General features: G+C 35.6%; 1 protein-coding gene across 1 annotated transcript in view; it reads right to left on the reverse strand.

The window, feature by feature from the left end:
- Positions 1-4,910: 4,910 nt before the first annotated feature.
- Positions 4,911-20,301, reverse strand: part of UHRF2 (ubiquitin like with PHD and ring finger domains 2) — an 81,004-nt gene continuing 65,613 nt past the window's right edge. The window contains exons 10-16 of the mRNA XM_015083471.3: positions 20,095-20,201; positions 16,651-16,813; positions 15,829-15,969; positions 14,038-14,134; positions 13,548-13,705; positions 9,594-9,692; positions 4,911-8,629 (exon numbers count right to left, since the gene is read on the reverse strand). Of these exons, the coding sequence (XP_014938957.1) occupies positions 8,483-8,629; positions 9,594-9,692; positions 13,548-13,705; positions 14,038-14,134; positions 15,829-15,969; positions 16,651-16,813; positions 20,095-20,201 (912 nt within the window). The 3' untranslated portion in view covers positions 4,911-8,482. The remainder of the gene's footprint in view (positions 8,630-9,593; positions 9,693-13,547; positions 13,706-14,037; positions 14,135-15,828; positions 15,970-16,650; positions 16,814-20,094; positions 20,202-20,301) is intronic.

The raw sequence follows: 20,301 nt of genomic DNA on the forward strand, positions 1-20,301 counted from the left end.
GCCCCACACAGGGCTGCAACCCACAAGTGGTGAGATCATGACCTGAGCCGAAGTCAGACACTTAACTGACTGAACCCCCATGGGGCCCCCATGTTTTATTTTGTTTAATTTAAATTTTAGTTAACATACAGTTCTTATGAAAATGAAAAGAAGCTCTAAAAGAAATATGCACCACGCAACAATAATCATTCAGAATTTTTAGATGAAATTCAGTTAGGTTGCACATTTGTTCTCTTTATAATAGTGTCCAAACTTGGTTTTCAAAGAGCAAAAGGATATAGTATAAATTCAAAGTAAATACTGCAGTAAATAAACAACATAGTGAAGCAGAAAAAGTAGTAGAAAGTAACACAGAGCCTTGAATTTAAGGCTGCTATCTAACTTACGGTAACTCTCTTGAAATCAGTAACTTATCTATAAAATGTAGATAATACCATTTACCTCACAAAGTGTGTATGAGAAGTGAAATAATAATGTATGAAAAATGCCAACAGCACTTTTCTTTTTGGACACAGACTCAAGAGATGTGGGAACTGTTGCCATCCCTGTTCCAAATGGAAAGGCTGGTAAAATGCTCTTTATCCTCCCCATTAAAAACAAACAGGAAAACAAAAACTGGTTATTAAGGAAGAAAAGGAGACCTCCAGATGGCAGAAATGAAAAGGGAACCCACAGGGCCTGAAACCATGTGGGCATGAAGGAGGCTGGACAAGATATTGTTTTATGATTGGGGCTTCCATGCCTCTACAGCAGACTTGTTATCAGAAGCCACAGAGGCCAGAACGAAGTGGCAAGATACTTTCAAGTGCTAGAAGAACTGCCAACCAGAATTCGATATCCTGTGAAAAGATCTCCCAGAGTAAAAGTGAAATAGACTTTCTTGGATGAAGGAAAACAAAGAGAAGTTGTCACCAGAAGATCTGATCTATAAGAATTCTTATAGTAAATTCTTCATACAGGAAGGAAATAACAGAGAGAAAAGCGGAAAATCAGGTTTGTAAAGAATAATGGAAAGTATCTGAGTAAAAGTAATAAATTATGTTCCTCTAGGGTTGTTTAACCCTAGAAACATGACCCATAAAATAAAAAACTGATAAATCAGATAGACTTCATCAAAATTAAAGCCTTTTTCTCCGAGAAACACTCTCTTAACGAAAATATGAGTCACAGACTGGGATAAAAATACTCTGAAATTCACATATCTGACAAAGGACTAGTGCTCATATTAAGAATTCTAGCGGTGCCTGGGTGGCTCAGTCGGTAAAGCATCCGACTTTGGCTCAGGTCATGATCTCACAGTTCGTAGGTTCAAGCCCTGCATCAGGCTCTGTGTTGACAGCTCGGAGCCTGGGGCCTGCTTTGGATTCTGTTTCCCTCTCTCTTTGCCCCTCCCCGCTCATGCTCGATCTTTTTCTCTCAAAAATAAACATTAAAAAAATAAAAATTCTAAACTCAACATTAGAAACAATCCAACTAGAAAACAGACAAAAAATTTAAACAGACACTTCATGAATATACCGGATGGTAAATAAGCACATGAAAGATTAAATCATCAGCTATTAGGGAAATGCAAAAGAAAGCCATGATGATACTCCTACACATCTATTAGAATTACTAAAAGAAAAAAATATTGACGATAACAAGTACTGGCAAGAACACTGAACAATTGGGTCTCTCAGGAATGCAAAATGGTACAGCCACTCTGGAAACCTGTGTAGCAGTTTCTTATAAAGTAAAACACACACACACAATATAACCCAGAATTGTGCTGTGTATGTATCCTAGAGCAATGAAGACTTGTGTTCACACAATAACCTATATGATTTTTTTTTTTTTTTTTTTTGCCTTATAGGCAAAAACTAGAGACAACCTCAAAGCCCACTGATGGGTTAATAGAAGATAAAACTGACTACTCCTCAGTAATAGAAAGAATGAAACTATCAATATATGCAATGACTTAGGTGGATCTCAAGGTTATCATGCTATGGGGAAAAAAACACATCAATCTCAAAAAGTTACATACTGTATGTTTCCACTGATATAACTTTCTTGAAATGACAAAATTATGGAGAACTTATTAGCGATTGTCAGGAGTTAGGGTTAGTGAAAGGGTGTGACTATGAAGTGGATAGCATGAAGCAATTTTTTTGTGACAGAACATTGAAATATCTTTTTTTAATGTTTATTTTTGAGAGAGAGAGAGAGACAGAGTGAGTGGGGGAGGGGCAGAGAGAGAGGGAGACACAGAATCTGAAGCAGGCTCTAGGCTCTGAGCTGTCAGCACCAAGCACGTTGTGGGGCTCAAACCCACCAACTGCAAGATCATGACCTAAGTGGAAGTTGGATGCTCAACCGAGCCACCCAGGTGTCCTGTGATGGAACCTTTAAATACAGTTACACCCATCTATACATGTATAAAATTTCAGAACTAGATTTGTCTAAAATGACTTCATGTAAAAACTGATGAGATCTGAGTAAGATCTATAAATTTATATTATTGCACCAGTATCAATTTCCTGGTTTTGATAACTTATTGTGGCTATAGAAGATGTATCTTTAAGGTAAAGGTAAGTGAAAAGTACACAAGGACTCTAGAACTTGTCAGCGTACAATAAATTTAAAATACAAAGTGAAAAAAAGTGAGTCGGGGGTATTCCCTATAAAACTGAAGTATTTTTATAAGTATTATATTTTATAAGTATTTTATAAGGACTTATAGATTTGTTAAGATATGTTTGTGTGAATTTTTGGTAAATAAATATCTGGGACCAAAATTAAAATGTGTAGTCTATATAGTTTAGTGGTGGTTGCAAACAAGCTCAAAAACTCATGCAACTTTTACTGTGATTTCTTAATAGATAACCAATCAGGCAAATTCTAACTAAAGCATTTGAGCAATATAGTTCACGATCTTCACACAAACAGAATGAAGAACAGATATATGTGAGAAGGGAAGGGCACCTCAAAAATTTTTCCAAGTGTCTAGTAGAGTTCTAGTTATTAGTTTTTTGGAGACCATTTCCAGGCAAAATGTTCATGGGAATGCTATGCTTTCTACCGGTATCGTTTCTCATCTATGGCAATTCACCAGAGATTTAAAAAACAAAACAGAACAAAACAAAAAAAACCCCTGTATTTTCTCAAGGAAAAAAAATGGTATTGAGTTAAATTCTTGGGTATGGTAGGGAAAGAATATTTTCAGAAACAAGTGTCAGGGTTAGGTCATTAGAGATCTTAATTGAGTCTATGAATAAGGTAATCTTTCCTAAACTTGACCACTTTAAAAGAGGAAAAGTGAATGGTATTCATAATCACTCTGGAACAAACAATAAAACTTGCTTTGTCCTGACAAACTGACACTTAGGGTTACCCTATCTGTATTAGTCATCTTTTGCTGCATAACAAATTACCCCAAAGTTTAGTAATTAAAACAACATTCCTTATCATAGTTTCTGTGGGTCTGGAATCCAGAAGTAGCTTAGCTGGCACCTCTGGCTTCTAACAGGTCATGTTGTCTTGGTCATATTGTGTTAACTCAAAAATCTTAGGGTCTGAAGATTTACTTTTCACTTACGGTTACATGTTCATCATGGCTTGGCTGGGGGTGGGGTGGGCCTCTGTATTATTCTCATTCTGGGACCCAGGTTATGAGAAAAGCTGTCTTGGTGCTACTGATCCCCATGAAAGGGCAAAGAAAACTCTGGAGGGCAATGAAATGCTCTGCCTAGAAGTGACACACAGCATTTGTTACAGTTCAATGATTAACTGGTCACATGACTATAGCCAGCCACAAGGAGGCTAAGATGTACAATCCTAACATGCCCTTGAGAGTCAGAAATACCAGGAGTACAGTACCAATGACTACCCTCATTCTCGTCAGTAAATATTCAACCCACTCTTGTGTCCTACAGAAATTACATGTCCCCTAGAATGATTATAATGAAAGGGCAAAAATGAAGTGTTAGTGAGAATGTGGGGCAACTAGATTCCCATACATGACTGGCAGGAATGTAAAATGGTATAAACCACTTTCGAATATCTCTTAATTTATCTTGAGTAAATATTAATGAAATTGGTGGGTTGCATAGGAAAAACATATTTAATTTATAGGAAACTTTCAACTATTTTCCAAATACTTACACATGAAGCAGCTTTATACAGCAATATCCTGGAAACTCAAATATCCATTAGCAGATGCATTAACAAATTTTGGAATATCCATATATAATGGAATACCCAGTAATATGTTCAGATTTTGTCTATTCTGTTTTGTCTATTTTGTCTTCATTTATTTACAAGAATTTTAATCTCAAACTACTCTTCACACAGCAGCTTGTTGTTATTCTATCAATGTAATGCAATTTTATACTTGAGAATATAGTGTGACATTCTTTCATTCATTCTTTCAATAGTAGTCATTTGGTCTGCCTGTCTGGTCCCTCTAGCTAGTTCTTGGTATCTTGTGTCTAGTGTTTGTTTTTTTTTGTGTGTGTGTGTAGCATCTGATTAATCCAGGTTACTAAATAATTAGTTCCTTCAGGGATTTAAAGGTCTGATATGGGGATCAGCCAGCATACAACAGTTAAGCACAAAACATTCTTCCCAGCGTAAGCTGGTGATGAGTAGACCATCAAGCTCAGTTCCCTCAAATCAGGTAGTCATGAGCTCTATCTTTTCAGGGTGCTCTGGAGAATAGGGAAAGGTTTGATCCCTAATAAGGAAATATAGAAATGCCACACAGTGGACAAGTCAGAACAGATCTCTATCCAATTTGTATGTAGACTCTACACTAAAATCCAAAGCTTTTAAGTTACAGGCAGGGCCCTTTTCTGTTAGCCAAACTGTCATAACAAGTTTGTGAGAGAGCTTACGGTGTTTTAGATTGCTACCTCCCCAAAGCTTACTTAATATTATTTTGTTTTTCAATGTTTATTTAATTTGAGAGAAAGAGAGCATGTGACTGGGGGAGGGACAGAAAGAATCCCAAGCAGGATCTGTGCTGTTGGCACAGAACCTGAAGTGGGGCTCCAACTTGCAAACCGAGATTGTGACCTGAGCCAAAGTCAAGAGTCGGATGCTTAACTGAGCCACCCAGGTGCCCTTTTTTTTTTTTTTTTTTTTTTAATGTTTGTTTATTTTGAGAGAGGGCTTGCGAAGGGGAAGGGCAGAGAAAGAGAGGGAGAGAGAGAGAGAGAGAATCCCATGATGGCTGAGTTGTCTGCATAGAGCCCAACATGGTGCTCAATCTCACAAACTGAGATCATGACCTGAGCTGCAATTAAGAGTCTGATCAGCACTTAACTAAGCCACCCAGATGCCCTTACCTAACATTCTTAAACATACCTGGATGCACATATTTGTTGAATGAGCCATATTATTTAGAAATGAGTCTATAACTAGAAGCCCTTCTTAATCTAAGAAAATTTAAGAAAAAAAACTACCCATATGAAAGTGGCTGAGTACTTAATAGTAATCACTGTAACCTACTACATGTACCAGAATCCAGTGAAAAGCTCCTCTTTCAAATTTAAGCCTGAGACAACCAGATACTATGTAGTATCTGAAGGGATAACCACATCACCTATGAAGAAATCTTGCCAAAAAAAAACCCTCACACCTAAATCTGGTCATGCTTGAATTCTAACTACCAATTTCCATAAAAGAGAAACAGGTTAAACCATACCACATGGTTATTGTCAGCAAAATCTTACTCTGTCAGACTCTAGAGTAATTTAAACATACAAATCACAAAAAGTAAAGGAAAATTGATAGAGGGGATATATACAGACTAAAAGATACTTAAGTGATAGCAATTAACAACAATGTAAGGTCCTCATTTGGATCCTGATGCAAACAAACTAACCTAAAATATCTATATATGACATTTGAGACCATGGAATTTTGAATATTTACTAGATATTTGATAATAACATTTTTTTTCTTTACATGTATGACAATGGTATTGTGGTTATTTCCTGTATCTTTTAGAGTAAACTGAAATATTTATGTAAAAACAAACGAAGTCTTTTAAAAAAGTTTAAAAGCAAAATAAAATTGCTTAGTTTGGGGCCGTCCTGGACTCCTGAACATGTTAAACTGGAATCAGCTTTCTTTCCTAGTCTATAATGTTATAGCAAAGTTAAGACAAAACATAGCGTAGGGGTGCCTGGGTGGCTCAGTCAGTTGAGTGTCTGACTTAGGCTCAGGTCATGATCTTGCAGTTCATGAGTTCAAGCCCCACGTCGGGCTCTGTGCTGACAGCTCAGAGCCTGGGGCCTGCTTCAGATTCTGTGTGTGTCTCTCTCTCTCTCTCTGCCCCTTCCCCACTCATGCTCTGTCTCTCAGAAGTGAATAAACGTTAAAAAAATAATAAAAATAAAAAAAAAGACAAAACATAGCCTAACTATGGAAATCACTTATTTTGCTAATAAAGGCAGAACAATCCAGTTCAAGTAGCTGAAACTGGGAGATGTTCCCCACCCTTCATGCAGAGAGATGGCCAATGCCAAAGGGAATACACTAGATGATGCAATTTAATGATTCATTTCAATCTAAAAAGGTTCTATTTAAATTAGATCCTTCAAAATAAAAATGATTCCAATGTCTGTTAAAAACAAGCCCAAAGTGACAACCATTCCAATCACTATGCTGTAAGTGTTCCCCAGAACTTGATTTTGATGTGAGATCCTTTATAGCCCAACAGTAAAGACTGCCAGCACCTGGGCTCACATTGCCTGCTTCTAGCACAGCTGTGCCACTTCTCTGAAGTATGAACTTTGGCAAGTTCCTTTTTTTTTTTTTAAATGTTTACTTATTTTTGAGAGAGAGAGAGAGAGAAAGAGAGAGAGAGAGACAGAGAGAGAGAGAGAGAGAGAGAGAGAGAGACAGAGAGTGAACAGGGGAATGGCAGATAGAAAGGGAGACACAGGATCAGAAGTAGGCTTTGGGCTCCGAGCTGTCAGCACAGAGCCCAACGGAGGGCTTGAACCCACCAACTGTGAGATCATGACCTGAGCTGAAGTCAGACGTTTAACTGACTGAGCCACCCAGAAGCCCCTGAACTTTGGCAAGTTTCTTAACCTTTCTGTACCTCTGAGGTTCATCCATAAGATGGGGATAACAGGACTGCCTCTAAGGGTTGTCAGAAGGATTAAATAAACACACATATACTCAATAAATATTGGCATTATATATGGCTCTGAATTCAGGAATAGAAAAACTGATTCAATCATATTAAAACTTTACTCTGATGAAAACAATATACTTTCGGAGACTAGAACAATGTTTTAGCATATTCTCATGTCTGTGAAATAAGAAGTAGCAATGATGCTAAAATTGAACGTAAGACAAGTTATTATAGAAAATTTTTCTAATTTAGTAAAATTAAAAAAGAAAAATCAAACATAAGGTGAAACCTGTCCTTAGTTCATACTAGTTCTTATTACCAAAAACCAAGAATAGGGAATTGTACAAAATGTCTATTTTAAAATGCACAATGAAATACTCTGGAAGTGATTACTTCTGGAAGTGATTACTTCTTAAAAATACATACTTACAAGCCAGACAAATGTAGAAAAGTGAAGTAAGATGAGCTATTTTTCTGGTCATAAAATATTTATTAATGTATACTTTAGGGAATATAGTGAATATAAAATTTAGGATCACAATATGAAGCAATTTCAGTCCTCTCAAAAGTCAAGCCCAGCCCTCAATGCTCTGCAGATGTAAAACCACTGGTGAGACTCACTAAAAGCAGTTTGACTAGTACAGAAGAGGCTTTTCATGAACATTTACAACTAGAGCATCTGAATACCTCTTTTAAGTGCAAAACCACACCACATTACACTAATGCAGCAACAATGCATTCATATTGTTCTCATTAGTCATTAGTAGTCAACTTGCATAAAACACCAGAAAAAAAGCACAATGGAGCTCACAAAATGGGCTAAAAAATGAACTTGTCCTTGCAAAACACATTGTAATGGAAGAAGACATTAAAAATGTATTATGCACAATACAGAAGCTGCGTTCCAAAGATCTCAAGTGTCATTTCCTTTTCTGTAAAATCAAATTACATGAACCAGGCACAACTAATATTTGGGAGGCAGTGCGTAGCTAAAACTTCATTTAACTAATTACTCAATGATTTAAAAAATCCCCATACGTCTTTTCTGTCCTGAGGTAGTTGCAAAATAAATCATAACTTGGATATCAACTAGAGCTGAGGCTTTGACTTTTTACTCATTTAAAACTAGTTGTTACTGACAGGAACTACCTTTTGATATTTAAAAGACAGTTGAGAAATGGGCCTCTCACTACACACACAAGATAATGGCTATGTAGGAAAGAGGATTAGCTGCTTCAGAACGTGAGAGATATGGTCCACCATAGCGCTTCCACCCTCCCCGCCCCCTCCCCCCCCAACCATTTTAGATTCTTTATTGTCCAAAAAGCCACCAAGAGCAACACAGTAGTAGACAAATCATCGTCCTTTGCTGTAGCCAGGGAAGAAAAGGTCAAGTAGAGTCTGCAGAATCTCATTGGGAATCATGAGATAATTCTGGCCAAGATCATGCCGGCAAGCAGGGCAGGAGAAAACTTGAGCCTTAAAGGAGCGCTGTAAGCAATCCTAAGGCAAAATCAAAACAGAAACAAAAACATACCCAATTTCATCAGAGTATAGCATGTAGAAAAGTCAATGGCTTATGCTTTTAAATAGGAACTAGAAACTTAAGATGTACTGTAAAGGCCTGAATCTGCACTCTGAAAACTAGTCTATAGACATGGCTTTAAGTTCCACTTCCAGCATATATTGTGAGACTTCAGGTAAATGACCTTAATTTTGAGTGCTTTAATTTCCTCATCCAATAAAATGAGAGTGTTAGAATTTATGTGTGATTTTCACTAGCCTCACCTACATTGGATTTTAATCCTGTTCTTTATAACAGAACACCTAAAAGAAATTTAGGATTTCCCTGCTTAGAACTAAGTTATATATCTTATCAAATCACTTAACATAGAATGTGTCTTCCAGAAATATATGGGTCAGGCACAAACACATATGTGGAAGATTTGTTTCCATGTTACGAAAGAAATTAAAATTCAGAAGCTAGGTCAGGACACACAACCACTGAGCAGTAGAGCAGGATTCCAACCTTGGTTTGACTAAAACTCAATCTTCCCCTTTACACCACACTCCTCTGGAAATGCTACCAGACAGAATCTGTTTTAGGTTTCATGAAGCGGATGGAATTATTTCAGTCCGCACTATAATATATAAAACATACATAAGCTATAACAAAAATAGCAATGACACCTTACTTTCTTCTCCATTTCAAATTCTCCTCAACAATTCCAAACATGATACAATACCTTTGACTACAGAATACATATTTGACTATTACTGTCTATAGTAATAAAATTAAAATAAATTAAAACATGCATTACTGCCAAAATGTAATGAAATGTTTCTTAACTGGCAAGGTTCCATAACTATTCTGCTGCATGGAAAAATGTTTCACGTGCTAAAACTATGTTTGGAGGTTAGTTGCCCTCTGTCCTAACAAGGGAAAATGAGAAAGAAACCTACTTACTTTACAGACATTATGGAGGCAATCTGTTGTCACAGGCTGGTAAACTAGCTCCTGGCAGCAGACACACATAAAAGATTGTTCCAATTTTTTCAGAAAATTCTAGAATGGCACCCAGGGGGAAGAAAAAAAAAAAAGGTTAGCTTTGTAAAAAATTAGTAAGATTATAAGTAACTAGGGAAAAAATGTCTTTGTCACATTTAAAACATTTTGTATTAAAAAAAAGTAACGGTAACCATAAGCAAATATGAAAATATAAAACCGAAGAAACTTCACTCCATAATATATACACATTAGTTTTAAATCTTATAATTGGTTTGGAAAAGCTGCAAAGTGAAAATATATGGCATTAAAAAGTGAATGTCTCCCCTTAAACCTCACATTCCAGAGATTACTATTTTTGCCTTTAACACAGTCATGGACATGTGTTAACAAACTAGAATTTAAATAAAAACTTAAAAGGGGGAAAAATATCAATCATGGATAGCTTGTCTCAAGGTCATTACATATAGATGTCTCTTTTCAAAAAAGCTGGGTGGGTGGTATTCCAGTAATATGAACACATTATTTATTTAATCTTTTGCTGTTAAGAAACTTCAATATTTATTTTTTAGCTAAATAAATAAGTAAATAAATAAATAATAGCACTAGGCAATAATACTCTGTAGTATCTAATACTCCAAAGAATCAACATATTTATTCTCCTAGGATTATCTTCTGTGATATTTTGCCTCAATCCAAAAATCCCGTATTTTCCTGATGCCAATGTTTACTCAAATTGGGACTAAATTATAAACGGTAGAGCCATCTAAAGCAAATATGATCAAATGGGTACTCTTATACTCATCAAAAGCGATTACTGGTTCCATTTTACCCAACTATTTCTTTTAAACTAGAAAGGTAAGTAGAGTTTTGAATAGTCACAAGGCTAATCTTCTGTTCAGTTATTTCTGGTAATATGGGAAAATATTTTATGTTTTTTTCTGTCAATAAAAAAGTAGAATTTACAAGAGTTTCAAGTTAAAATTAAACCAAAGATCCCATTTCAAAGTTATATCTTGAAACTAACTTATTTATGGACATTATAAAAGTCAAGTGAATTAGTAACAAAATATTATACAATATACTGGAAGAATAAAATGGGAGGAGATACGGAAAAAACTCAAACTTTAATACCAAGTACACCCCCCAACACACAACAAACTACTTTGTTAATGACTGCTAATTTCCCTGGCATCTCCATGATACTTGTAATATGTACTAAGATATTTCAAATTCCTACAATGGGCTAGGTACTCATCTGCATCGTGGTGACAAAAATGCAAAGTCTCTCCTTTCATGGAACTTTATAAAATCAATTTCAGATATTAATAACTGAGCAAACAAAGCAAACTAAAGCAACAGAGTAAAAGAGTGGCTGTTTTAGAAAGCGTAGCCAGGAAAGACCTTTGTGAAGACCTGTATTTTGCAGAGACTTACAGGAAAGAAGGAGTGAGCGACATGAAGGTGTAAAGAATTTTCTAGTCAGAGAGACAGTATGGGTCTAAGGGCCTAGGATAAGGAACAGGCTGAGCATGTTTAAATAGCACAGAGCGTGTTTAAATATGGCTGAAGCGTTTGGGCCTGAGAGGGCCCATGCCAGATCATGTAGGGCCTTGGGAAGGTATTGGGATAAAAATATACTCACATATACATAACATATGCACTTATTTTAAAGCCACCAATGGCCAACACTTGGTTTTTCTGGCTTAATAAATGTGTTCCTGGCTTATCTGAAGAGAATGGGCATAAAAGCTGTTCACAACAATAGTACATACACATCCAGAGTAATCAATAGCAGCAAGCTCATAATCATCTCACCCAGGCATGCAAGATCCTGCCAACAGAGGATAACCTACTGGATACAATTTTGTCTTTTTTTTTAAGTTTATTTATTTTGAGAGGGGGGGGGAGGGGCAGAGAGAGGAGACAGAATACCAAGCAGGCTCCATACTGTCAGTGTGAAGCCTTATGAGGGGCTGGAACCCACAAAAATGCAAGATCTTGACCTGAGTGAAACCAAGAGTCAGATGCTTAACCAACTGAGCCACCCAGGTGCTCCCACCTTTTTTAAAATTGTGGCTTGAGAACTGTCAATTATTGACTTTATTTCATATTAAAGTTACATTGAAAGAACTCACAAGTATACTTGGTTTGCATACAATTGCCAAGTCTCACAGGACTCAATCACTTCAATAATTTTTTTCAATTGATAAACAGTATACACATATTAGCACTCTTACACTGAAGCCCAATACACACATCCAAACCAGTCAATAGATGTGCAAGAGAACTTCCATGTACACTCAGGTAGCTTTTTCCTCCACCTGTATCTGCTACTTTGTTTCCTGCCCACCCACAGCTGGAACTCACCCACGTTATCCACCTAACCACCAGCTGTACCCCTCCAACTAGAGAATATTTAGACTATGATCAATAACTGTTTGCTGCACCTTACTTTCTCTAAGTGAAAATGACCTACCAGGGTCAGACTCTCACTATGTCTGGGTCTCTTGGCTAAAAAGCAAGTAACACTTCACACAGAGCTCAATCACTTTTCTTCTGTCCTCCAAAAACGTAAGCTTCATTTTACCAAGAATAACCCATTACCACATACATAAGCAAAGGAAATGATGACTCCTAAAGGGTATTTGATAAATTTCACCCATTTCTAAAACTTTAAAAATTAGGGGCATCTGGCTGCCTCAGTCTGTAGAGCAGGAGCATCTTGATCTTGGTGTCATGAGTTTGAGCCCCATTTTTGGGTGTTACTCAAAAATAAGTTAAAAAATAAGTAAGGCGTCTGGCTGGCTCAATCGGTAGAGCCAGGGTAGATCTCAGGGTTCTGAGTTCAATCCTCGTGCTGGGTACAGAGATTACTTAAAAATGAAATCTTAAAAAAAATATGTATATACACACACACACACACACACACACACACACACACACACACACACACAAATAGAAATAAATAAATAAATGTTTAAAAATTTTATCAGGGAACATTCTTCCTTAATATTGATGACTATTTCTCAAACAAAAAGCAACACAAAAATTCAGAGTTCTAAATTTAGATAGAAAGATAGATCTTAACTAACCCGATTTCAGACATATGAGAAATTCTGGCTAATACACTGACAGAAATAAAAGGAGCATTGGAAAGAAGAAAATTAGTAGAAGATGACAGGATAAAACTTCAAGAGAAGATACTAAGGTTCACTCACAATAGCTGCACAGAGGAAAAAATGCAGAGAAGTAATTATGTTACACCTGACAAGGGGTTAATATCTAATAAACAGAATATTCTAATTTTAAGCAAAATAAATTAAGACATAAATAAAAGCAAGTGAACAAAGAAGGAATAGCCAATTCACATTTGAAAACTCCAGCTTTTAGGATTTGATAAGGAAGCCTCATTTGCAAAACACAGCTTAACACAAAATCCACACACATCAGTTGTAATTTCTTTTCACTTTAAAATTTCATGATTACCAAAAATGGGAAAAAAAATCCAAAACATATAAAGTATTTAAATAAATCAATACTGGTTTATTTTACAAACAGGTTAAACATGTGCTGCATTGCTTAAGACTTATGCCATCATCAGATAACTTTGAACTATAGCAAAAAATTTCCTGATGAGTTTTAAATTAAGTGTGTTTACACAACTGAAAATTCTTCCCATGAATAGTGCCTTCAACATAAATGATTAAGTTCAGGCACAAAGAGGTTAAAACCAACAACTAAGAGGCCTAAAATCCACCTAAGAGCATTTAAGTATTACCTTAGATTATTTCTGAAAGTGACACTGGATGAGATGATTACATAAAAACGTCAAGTTTTGACTGACTTGCAAAGGAAAATTATTTTTCATCATGTCAATAATAAAACATTATTATTTAAAAAATCTTTACATACTGGACCTTCCACAAGAGATGCAAGCACTTCATCCCATAGCTTCTGGTTTTGGTGATCTTCTCTGATTAGATGTTGTTGTTGAGGGGTTAGTTGGAAAGCCTCAACTGCTTCTGCTGAATCTGATGTTTTTAACACTTTGGAGGCACTTGGACAATCATCTAGATTTATTTAAAAATACATAAGCAGGTTTACTAGTGGTTCTAAGCACAACTATGAGACCTAAGAGTTAACTGGTACCAGTTAATGTTTAGCATGAAGATAACCTACACACAGCAGCATCTAACTTCCGATGGAGTTTAGAATACTACGTTTGCTGCTATTTTGGCTCTGACACTATTAAAATACACAGAAAGCCCCCCACCACCCCTCCACCCCCCAAAAATCCTTCACTTTGCTTTTAATTTCTTATGAGTTTCTCAAATTTTTCTCTTAATATTTTTCTTTATTAGAAACTATGATTTTAGGACTTATGTTTGCAATCATTACCTACCATCTGTAGTTGGCCTTTTTGAGGCTCCACTAGCCTGCTTCTTTGACTGTCCTTTAGTCTTCTTCCCTTCCTTATCTGAAGGGTAACCTACTGGATACTGTTGGGGGAAAAAGTACAATATAGATTTAAGTTTCACAGAGAAAAGGGGTTCTAGATGCTGCTGAGAAATTAAAAAAGGGGAGGTGGGGTAAGAGTCTGTATTTTCCCTAAACTGAAAGACTTTATATAAAGGAAACAAACATTTAAAGGACAGAAGACTATTAAAATCCCCAATTCAGTGTAAAACCATGTAGTTTTGACTGTTAAACATTCCATTTTATAAAATAATAATCTTAGTTTCAGATCTAAAAGAGGAAAGACAAGTTTTCAGGAGGTTTGACTAGGTGGCTTGAAAAGTGTGAGGAAGAAATTAAAGAATCTAGATATGAAGGTAAGTGAGATCAACCACACAGCACAATATGGTACTCATAGAGATGGTAGTACACTCAATTGTGGAGCCAATCTTTAAAAAACAAAACAAAACAAACCCACCCACAACATTAAGGGTCAAATTTCTTATCTCCCCAAATAAGGTGGGGCACAGGGGCTTTTAGAGGACCTAAAGACACTAAATTACTGAATTCTTTATCAGCTAAAGGTTAGACTTTAAGGAATAAAATTCTACCTATTTGTGTTTTACTGGCTACCCTTATGGGGAGAACATGCTTTGTTGATAACACTGATATTTAAAGCTCAACATGTTTCAGGCCCCATCAATGATGTTTTTAACTTAATCATAGTAGATGAGCTTACATGCTTCTGCTTAGTTTCAAATCTAACCTATCTAGAGCATTGCTCTGCTGAACAATGAATCTGAAAAATTCTTTTGAAAATGGATTTAACAAGTTATTTTTTTATATTGTTATAAAAAGAATATTGGCAGTTATTTTATCAGCTGATGGGTCTCATTTAAACAATCAATTCTACAAGTTTAAAAAGAAAACAAAAACAGACACAGACTTGCACTAGAAAACACACACTCACCTGCCTGGGTGGTCAGACACTTGCCCATAGTTCAGCCCCTACACATGCAGTGTGGGCAGAGCCAGGGGAAATGAAAAGCTGGTAGTCTTTACAGGAAGCACAACAATGGGGAATGATGGAAGATGAACTCAAACCATGCTCTGAAGTCAGTGTCAGGGACAAAGTCTAGGGTGCATAGGCAGTGGACGGGGGAATGTAGCCATACCATCCATTATGCATACAAAACCAACAAAGTCTTATATGGGTTAACAGCTGAACATGGGCAAAGGGGAAAAAAAAGGCAAAGCACTAAAGGTGGTGACAGGACAGGGAAGCAGCTTTGAGGGGGAAGAGAAAAAAGGGGTGAGGAAAAGTGAGAAGGGTAGGAGAAGCAGACCACTCTTATAAGCCACCTCCCCCTTCCCCTACCAGAGACACACCCCCTGTGCCCTCTATGATAAACTTCCCTTCTTAAGGTCTTCTCTATATTAATTTTATGTATCCCTCTCCTTCATTGTTCAAGTCATTTCCAAATTGAATTACAACTATTTTACTTTTCATTGAAGGCTTGGTTTTTCCCAAGCACAATTCTTGGTCTTAGAGCAGTTTGACACCTAGAATGCTACTACCTTTTTGTTTTCCTTCTGTATACTTGAATGATTTCATTCCTCACCCCTTACAGTCCACTGATCAATTGCTGTGAGCTGTATCCAGTGTTAAGGCACAAAGATACTACAGAGGTGTGTGTTTTTATGAGCATACAGGTAGCCTAGACAAATGTAATCTAACCTGTAAACGTAGACATAGTCTCCTTGACCGTTCTATTCCTTCTGAGGTCCAAGGAGCAGGTTCAACATCATCTCTTCTTAAAAGGTAGCGCCAAACCAAGAATCCATGGCTTGATGAAATCTCTGGCCAGTATTTCACCACCTAAATCATAATTATTTCGGTACTAGTTTGAGATTTAATATTTAGACTTATTCATAATGCCACATTACTAGTTTAACTAAGTACACTTAACTAAATGCAACTTCAAAAGATACTTGCTTTAAGAATAGTAAATAAAAAATCACTAGAATACTGTTTTTACCTTGATTTTTAATTAAGGTAGTTCCCACATAAGTACCCATTGCTATAAGTTTGAAATATTAACAAGATTATGCTCAATAATAGAATCTCGCATAATAGGATATAAAAATGGTGGCAGTAAATGCCTCCATTTTTTAAAACAATACAACCTATCTGAACAATTATAATGTGCTTGGCTCTGAAAATCTATTATAATTAAAATAATTCTGAAAGATATAACAATCAGTATCTATGATGCCCATGTTATTTAAATAGTTTTATCACAGAGAATATATACTTATAAAAAACTTAACCTAAAACAGAACTCTGCCCTTATGGACTTCAAATAAGCATTAAGAGAAAAAATATCAAAGTTAGGAGCTCACTTTGTATATCTGTTACATTTCCAGAAAAAGTAGAGATACCAACTAAGGTGGTCTACTACTTCCTTTAGCCCACCCACTGTAGGGTAGTTCCCTGTGGCAACCCTGTCTTGAAAGCCCAGGAAAAATGACTAACAAGATGTCATGCCAGATAGAGCACCTTATAAATGCCATCATATCTGTTGCCTTCTTCAGGAGCATATTTGCTGATCTTCCTCCCTTTAAAACTGCGTATCACTCTGACTGGCTTACCAGCTCTCCAATTCCGAGACTCTGCTCCAATTTTATCATCCAATGGAGCATCACAGTTTAGGGCCAATGCCCTAAAAAATAAAACAAAGTCTTTATACCAAGTAATCTTTAAGTATATAATCGCATTATTAGCTCAATTAAAAGGTGAATTATGCCTTACCTGATAGTTAAGATTCTATGATTCTTTCCATATTATTCCAGATAATAGGATTATGCTTTCCCCCACCAGCAGAGAAGACAAATCAGTTTTCTGATGTCACCCCCAAGCCAGGGGATTGGTTCTCAGATAGCCTGTAGGGTTCTTCTGAAAGTAATAACATCTGTGCCACGTATAATAGAAAACAACTAGAAATACATGGAATTTTTTTTTAAATAACGAGGGAAGGGAGAAAGTTGGACACTAAAGCAAGTGATTGTTGTAGTAGTTATTTTTGATAAGGGAGGGAGTGAAGTATATTGCTGGAATAATGTAGAAAGAAATCCAGAAAAATAAATTTGTCAGCAAGGTACAAATGACCTTTCTAGGTCTACTTTCCACATTCCAGATGATAGAGATTCCTTACCGTTTAAAAGTTATTAAAGAACAATTTTAATATGAAATTATCGTTTAAAGATTTCTAGTAAAAAGGTAAGTTTAAATAAAACTGAAGCAATCAAATGCCTGCACTAAATCATGATAATAAAGATTTTTGGCTCCTCCAGATCACTATTTTTATGATGACACATGAACAAGGAGGAACAGTGAGTGAGAAGCAGCACCTGATTTACTTGAAGCTTCCTTAGTATGTGTACTCACTTAGTAGTAATTAATCAGTAAGGTTATGTTAGAAGACCTTTCTTGGGAGAACTTAGTCCTGCCAAAAAAACAAAAACAACAAAAAAAAACCAAACCAAACAAAAAAACCCCAAAGTTCCCACCAAATCAGAAACTATTTAAAATTAGTATTCTTCCTCTGAGATACCTACTTCCTAACTTAAGTGACAAGACACCACTGAGAACATGTAAGGTTAAAAACACACACACCCAATTTGGTAAATTCAGATACGATACAAAATACTTTTTCAGGGCATAATTCTTTTTATGCAGCTTCAAATGAAATTCACCGTAAGATGAAATGTCTAATCTACCCAAATCTCTTCATCACAGTTATATTGTTAAAGTAAATACAGTGTTTTGTTAAAAAAAAAAAACAAAACTTTCATAAATGTGGTCAAATAGTTGGAGTTTACCAAGTTAATTTTTTTTAATCTCAAAGGGAGATGCATTAAATCTCTGGGAGGTAGAAGAAAATGTATCCAATCTTCTAGTGTTAGTATTATATCTTATTTATGGAATACCTATTGAGATATACATACTTCATCTTCTTAAAGAGCAAGGAAAAGAATAAGTACTATTTTCACATTAATGAACAGAATGGTTTGGTACTTACAAGGACCTTTAGTCAGAACTGCCACCACTAACTGGCATTAATAACTCACTTCTATTTTCACATTAAGTATGTAGGTTGTTCAAGTATGTGAAGAGATTCCAAGAAGATCAAACTATGCAAAACAAGGCTTTACCATTAGTCTGCAGCTCAATTGGTTGTTTCTAACTGCCCTGATAAAGGAAGGCCAGGATACCTTGCTGCCCACTTCAGTTTCATAAAGTGAAAGAGCTGAGAAGAAATAGGAACAACCTTCTCAAAGCAAGAAGCAAGGGTCGAACTCCCTCTTAGTGGAGAAGGAAAAATAAACTGGACCATACACTAGTCAGGAAAAAGTGTAATATGGGTCAGAGCTAAGGGTCTTTGACCTTGGTTTTCATGTTTATGAAACATATATGTATCTTTGCTCAAGAGGTCTTTATAATCACAATGTGTACTCAAAACTTAATGTATAAATTAACTGAATGGATGTCAGAGTCCCTATGGTAAGTCAATCCTAAATTGTTTTCAGTCAGAATTTTATTTTCACTACCTTCTCTTAAATACAAACATTTTTACAACTTGTCAATTATTTTCTGAGATTGTAACATAATGGTAAACAGGGTTATACTTAGATTCTTTAAAAGCTTGAAAAATATTTACCATTTACATTACAAGTGCAGGTAGTTAGGAAACAAATCTCATTCAAGCAAAATAACTCATTATTATTAAAGGGTAAATATAATCTTCAGATGAGACAACTTAAAAAAGCACTTTTAAAAATTCAAGATATACTTTCACTGACAAAAACACATCAAAATATTTCTAACTCCTTTTAAGATCATTCCTTCTAAAGAGCTGCTTTCTCACTAGAAAAAGACTAACTAGGGACTGGACTCCTACTTCAGGAATGTTTTCACCAGCAAATCTGACCTGTCTCCTCTGCTGGTTCAGTTAAATAATCCTACTGTCAGAAATAATAGAGAAGGAAGACATAAAAACAGACTATGTAATTTGGTATGCAACAAATTCTTGAAATCATACTGGTATATTCTTTACTTCACACGGTAATCAGAAATTAAGGGCACACTACTTAAAACCGAGTGATTCAGATTCAAAGAAAAATACTCATTTTTACTCAATAATCCATAAAACACTCGTAACAATAGGATATAAAAATTTTGACTTTATGAAATTGATCTAAAATTATGACAAGTTATAATGTGGTTGTTGCTATCTGATGATCTGGGTCACTTTATTATTATTGCTATTAGCATGCATTTATGAACTAAAACATTTTGAAGTCGTCAAGTTTTCTGCTCCCATGGAAGCTGGCATATCATTAATACCTCTATAGAACAAAGGTCAGCACAAGGTGGCTCTCTTGTAATGCTTTATAAGCATTTAGTTAGAAAAGGTCACTTTTATAACTAAACATTCTAACACTTAAAAGACATTATAAATCCTAAAAGCACCTTGAGTATAGCTTTAAGTTTATCTGATATTTCACTTATGCCCACAAATGTGGGCTCCCAATCTTAAACCTCCTTCATATTGGTGAGTTTCCTCTAAAAAGAAGTTTGTTACTTTAAAAGACAAATCTGTGTTGGGTAAAACATAACTTTGATCCATGAGGTAGTAGATAAGCCACCTTGTTCTCAATATCACTTATATTAGATTCCCTTCCTTCAAAGGTTTCAACATGTTTTAAAATGTAAAGCACATGTATTAAGACTGGGAATTATGTTATTTACAAAATATAAAGAAATAAGTTACAATACTTATAAACAATTATATAATCAGATAATGGGATTTTAAATTTAGATTTTTAACTCTCAATTTAAGATTCTGCCCTACAGAATAACTTACAAATTATATTAATATAATCAAACTTTTATACAAAGCCCAAATAAATAGACTTTACAAACTCTAACAGTAAAGAATACCTGTTCATGTTTGTTAATGTTTGATCAGCTGATGGTGCACCAATTCTTTTATTACCAGCAAGATTTTTACCACCACTCCCAGTGTATGTGAATTCATCACCTCGGTCCTACAGGAGAAAAATTTCAACATTAAGATACCTAAGCCCAAATATAATTTCACTAATTCTTGTTTTACAGTCAGAGCACTTGGTTAGGATGTTATGAATT

Source organism: Acinonyx jubatus, chromosome D4 (genome assembly GCF_027475565.1).
Source record: "Acinonyx jubatus isolate Ajub_Pintada_27869175 chromosome D4, VMU_Ajub_asm_v1.0, whole genome shotgun sequence".
Lineage (NCBI taxonomy): Eukaryota > Metazoa > Chordata > Mammalia > Carnivora > Felidae > Acinonyx > Acinonyx jubatus.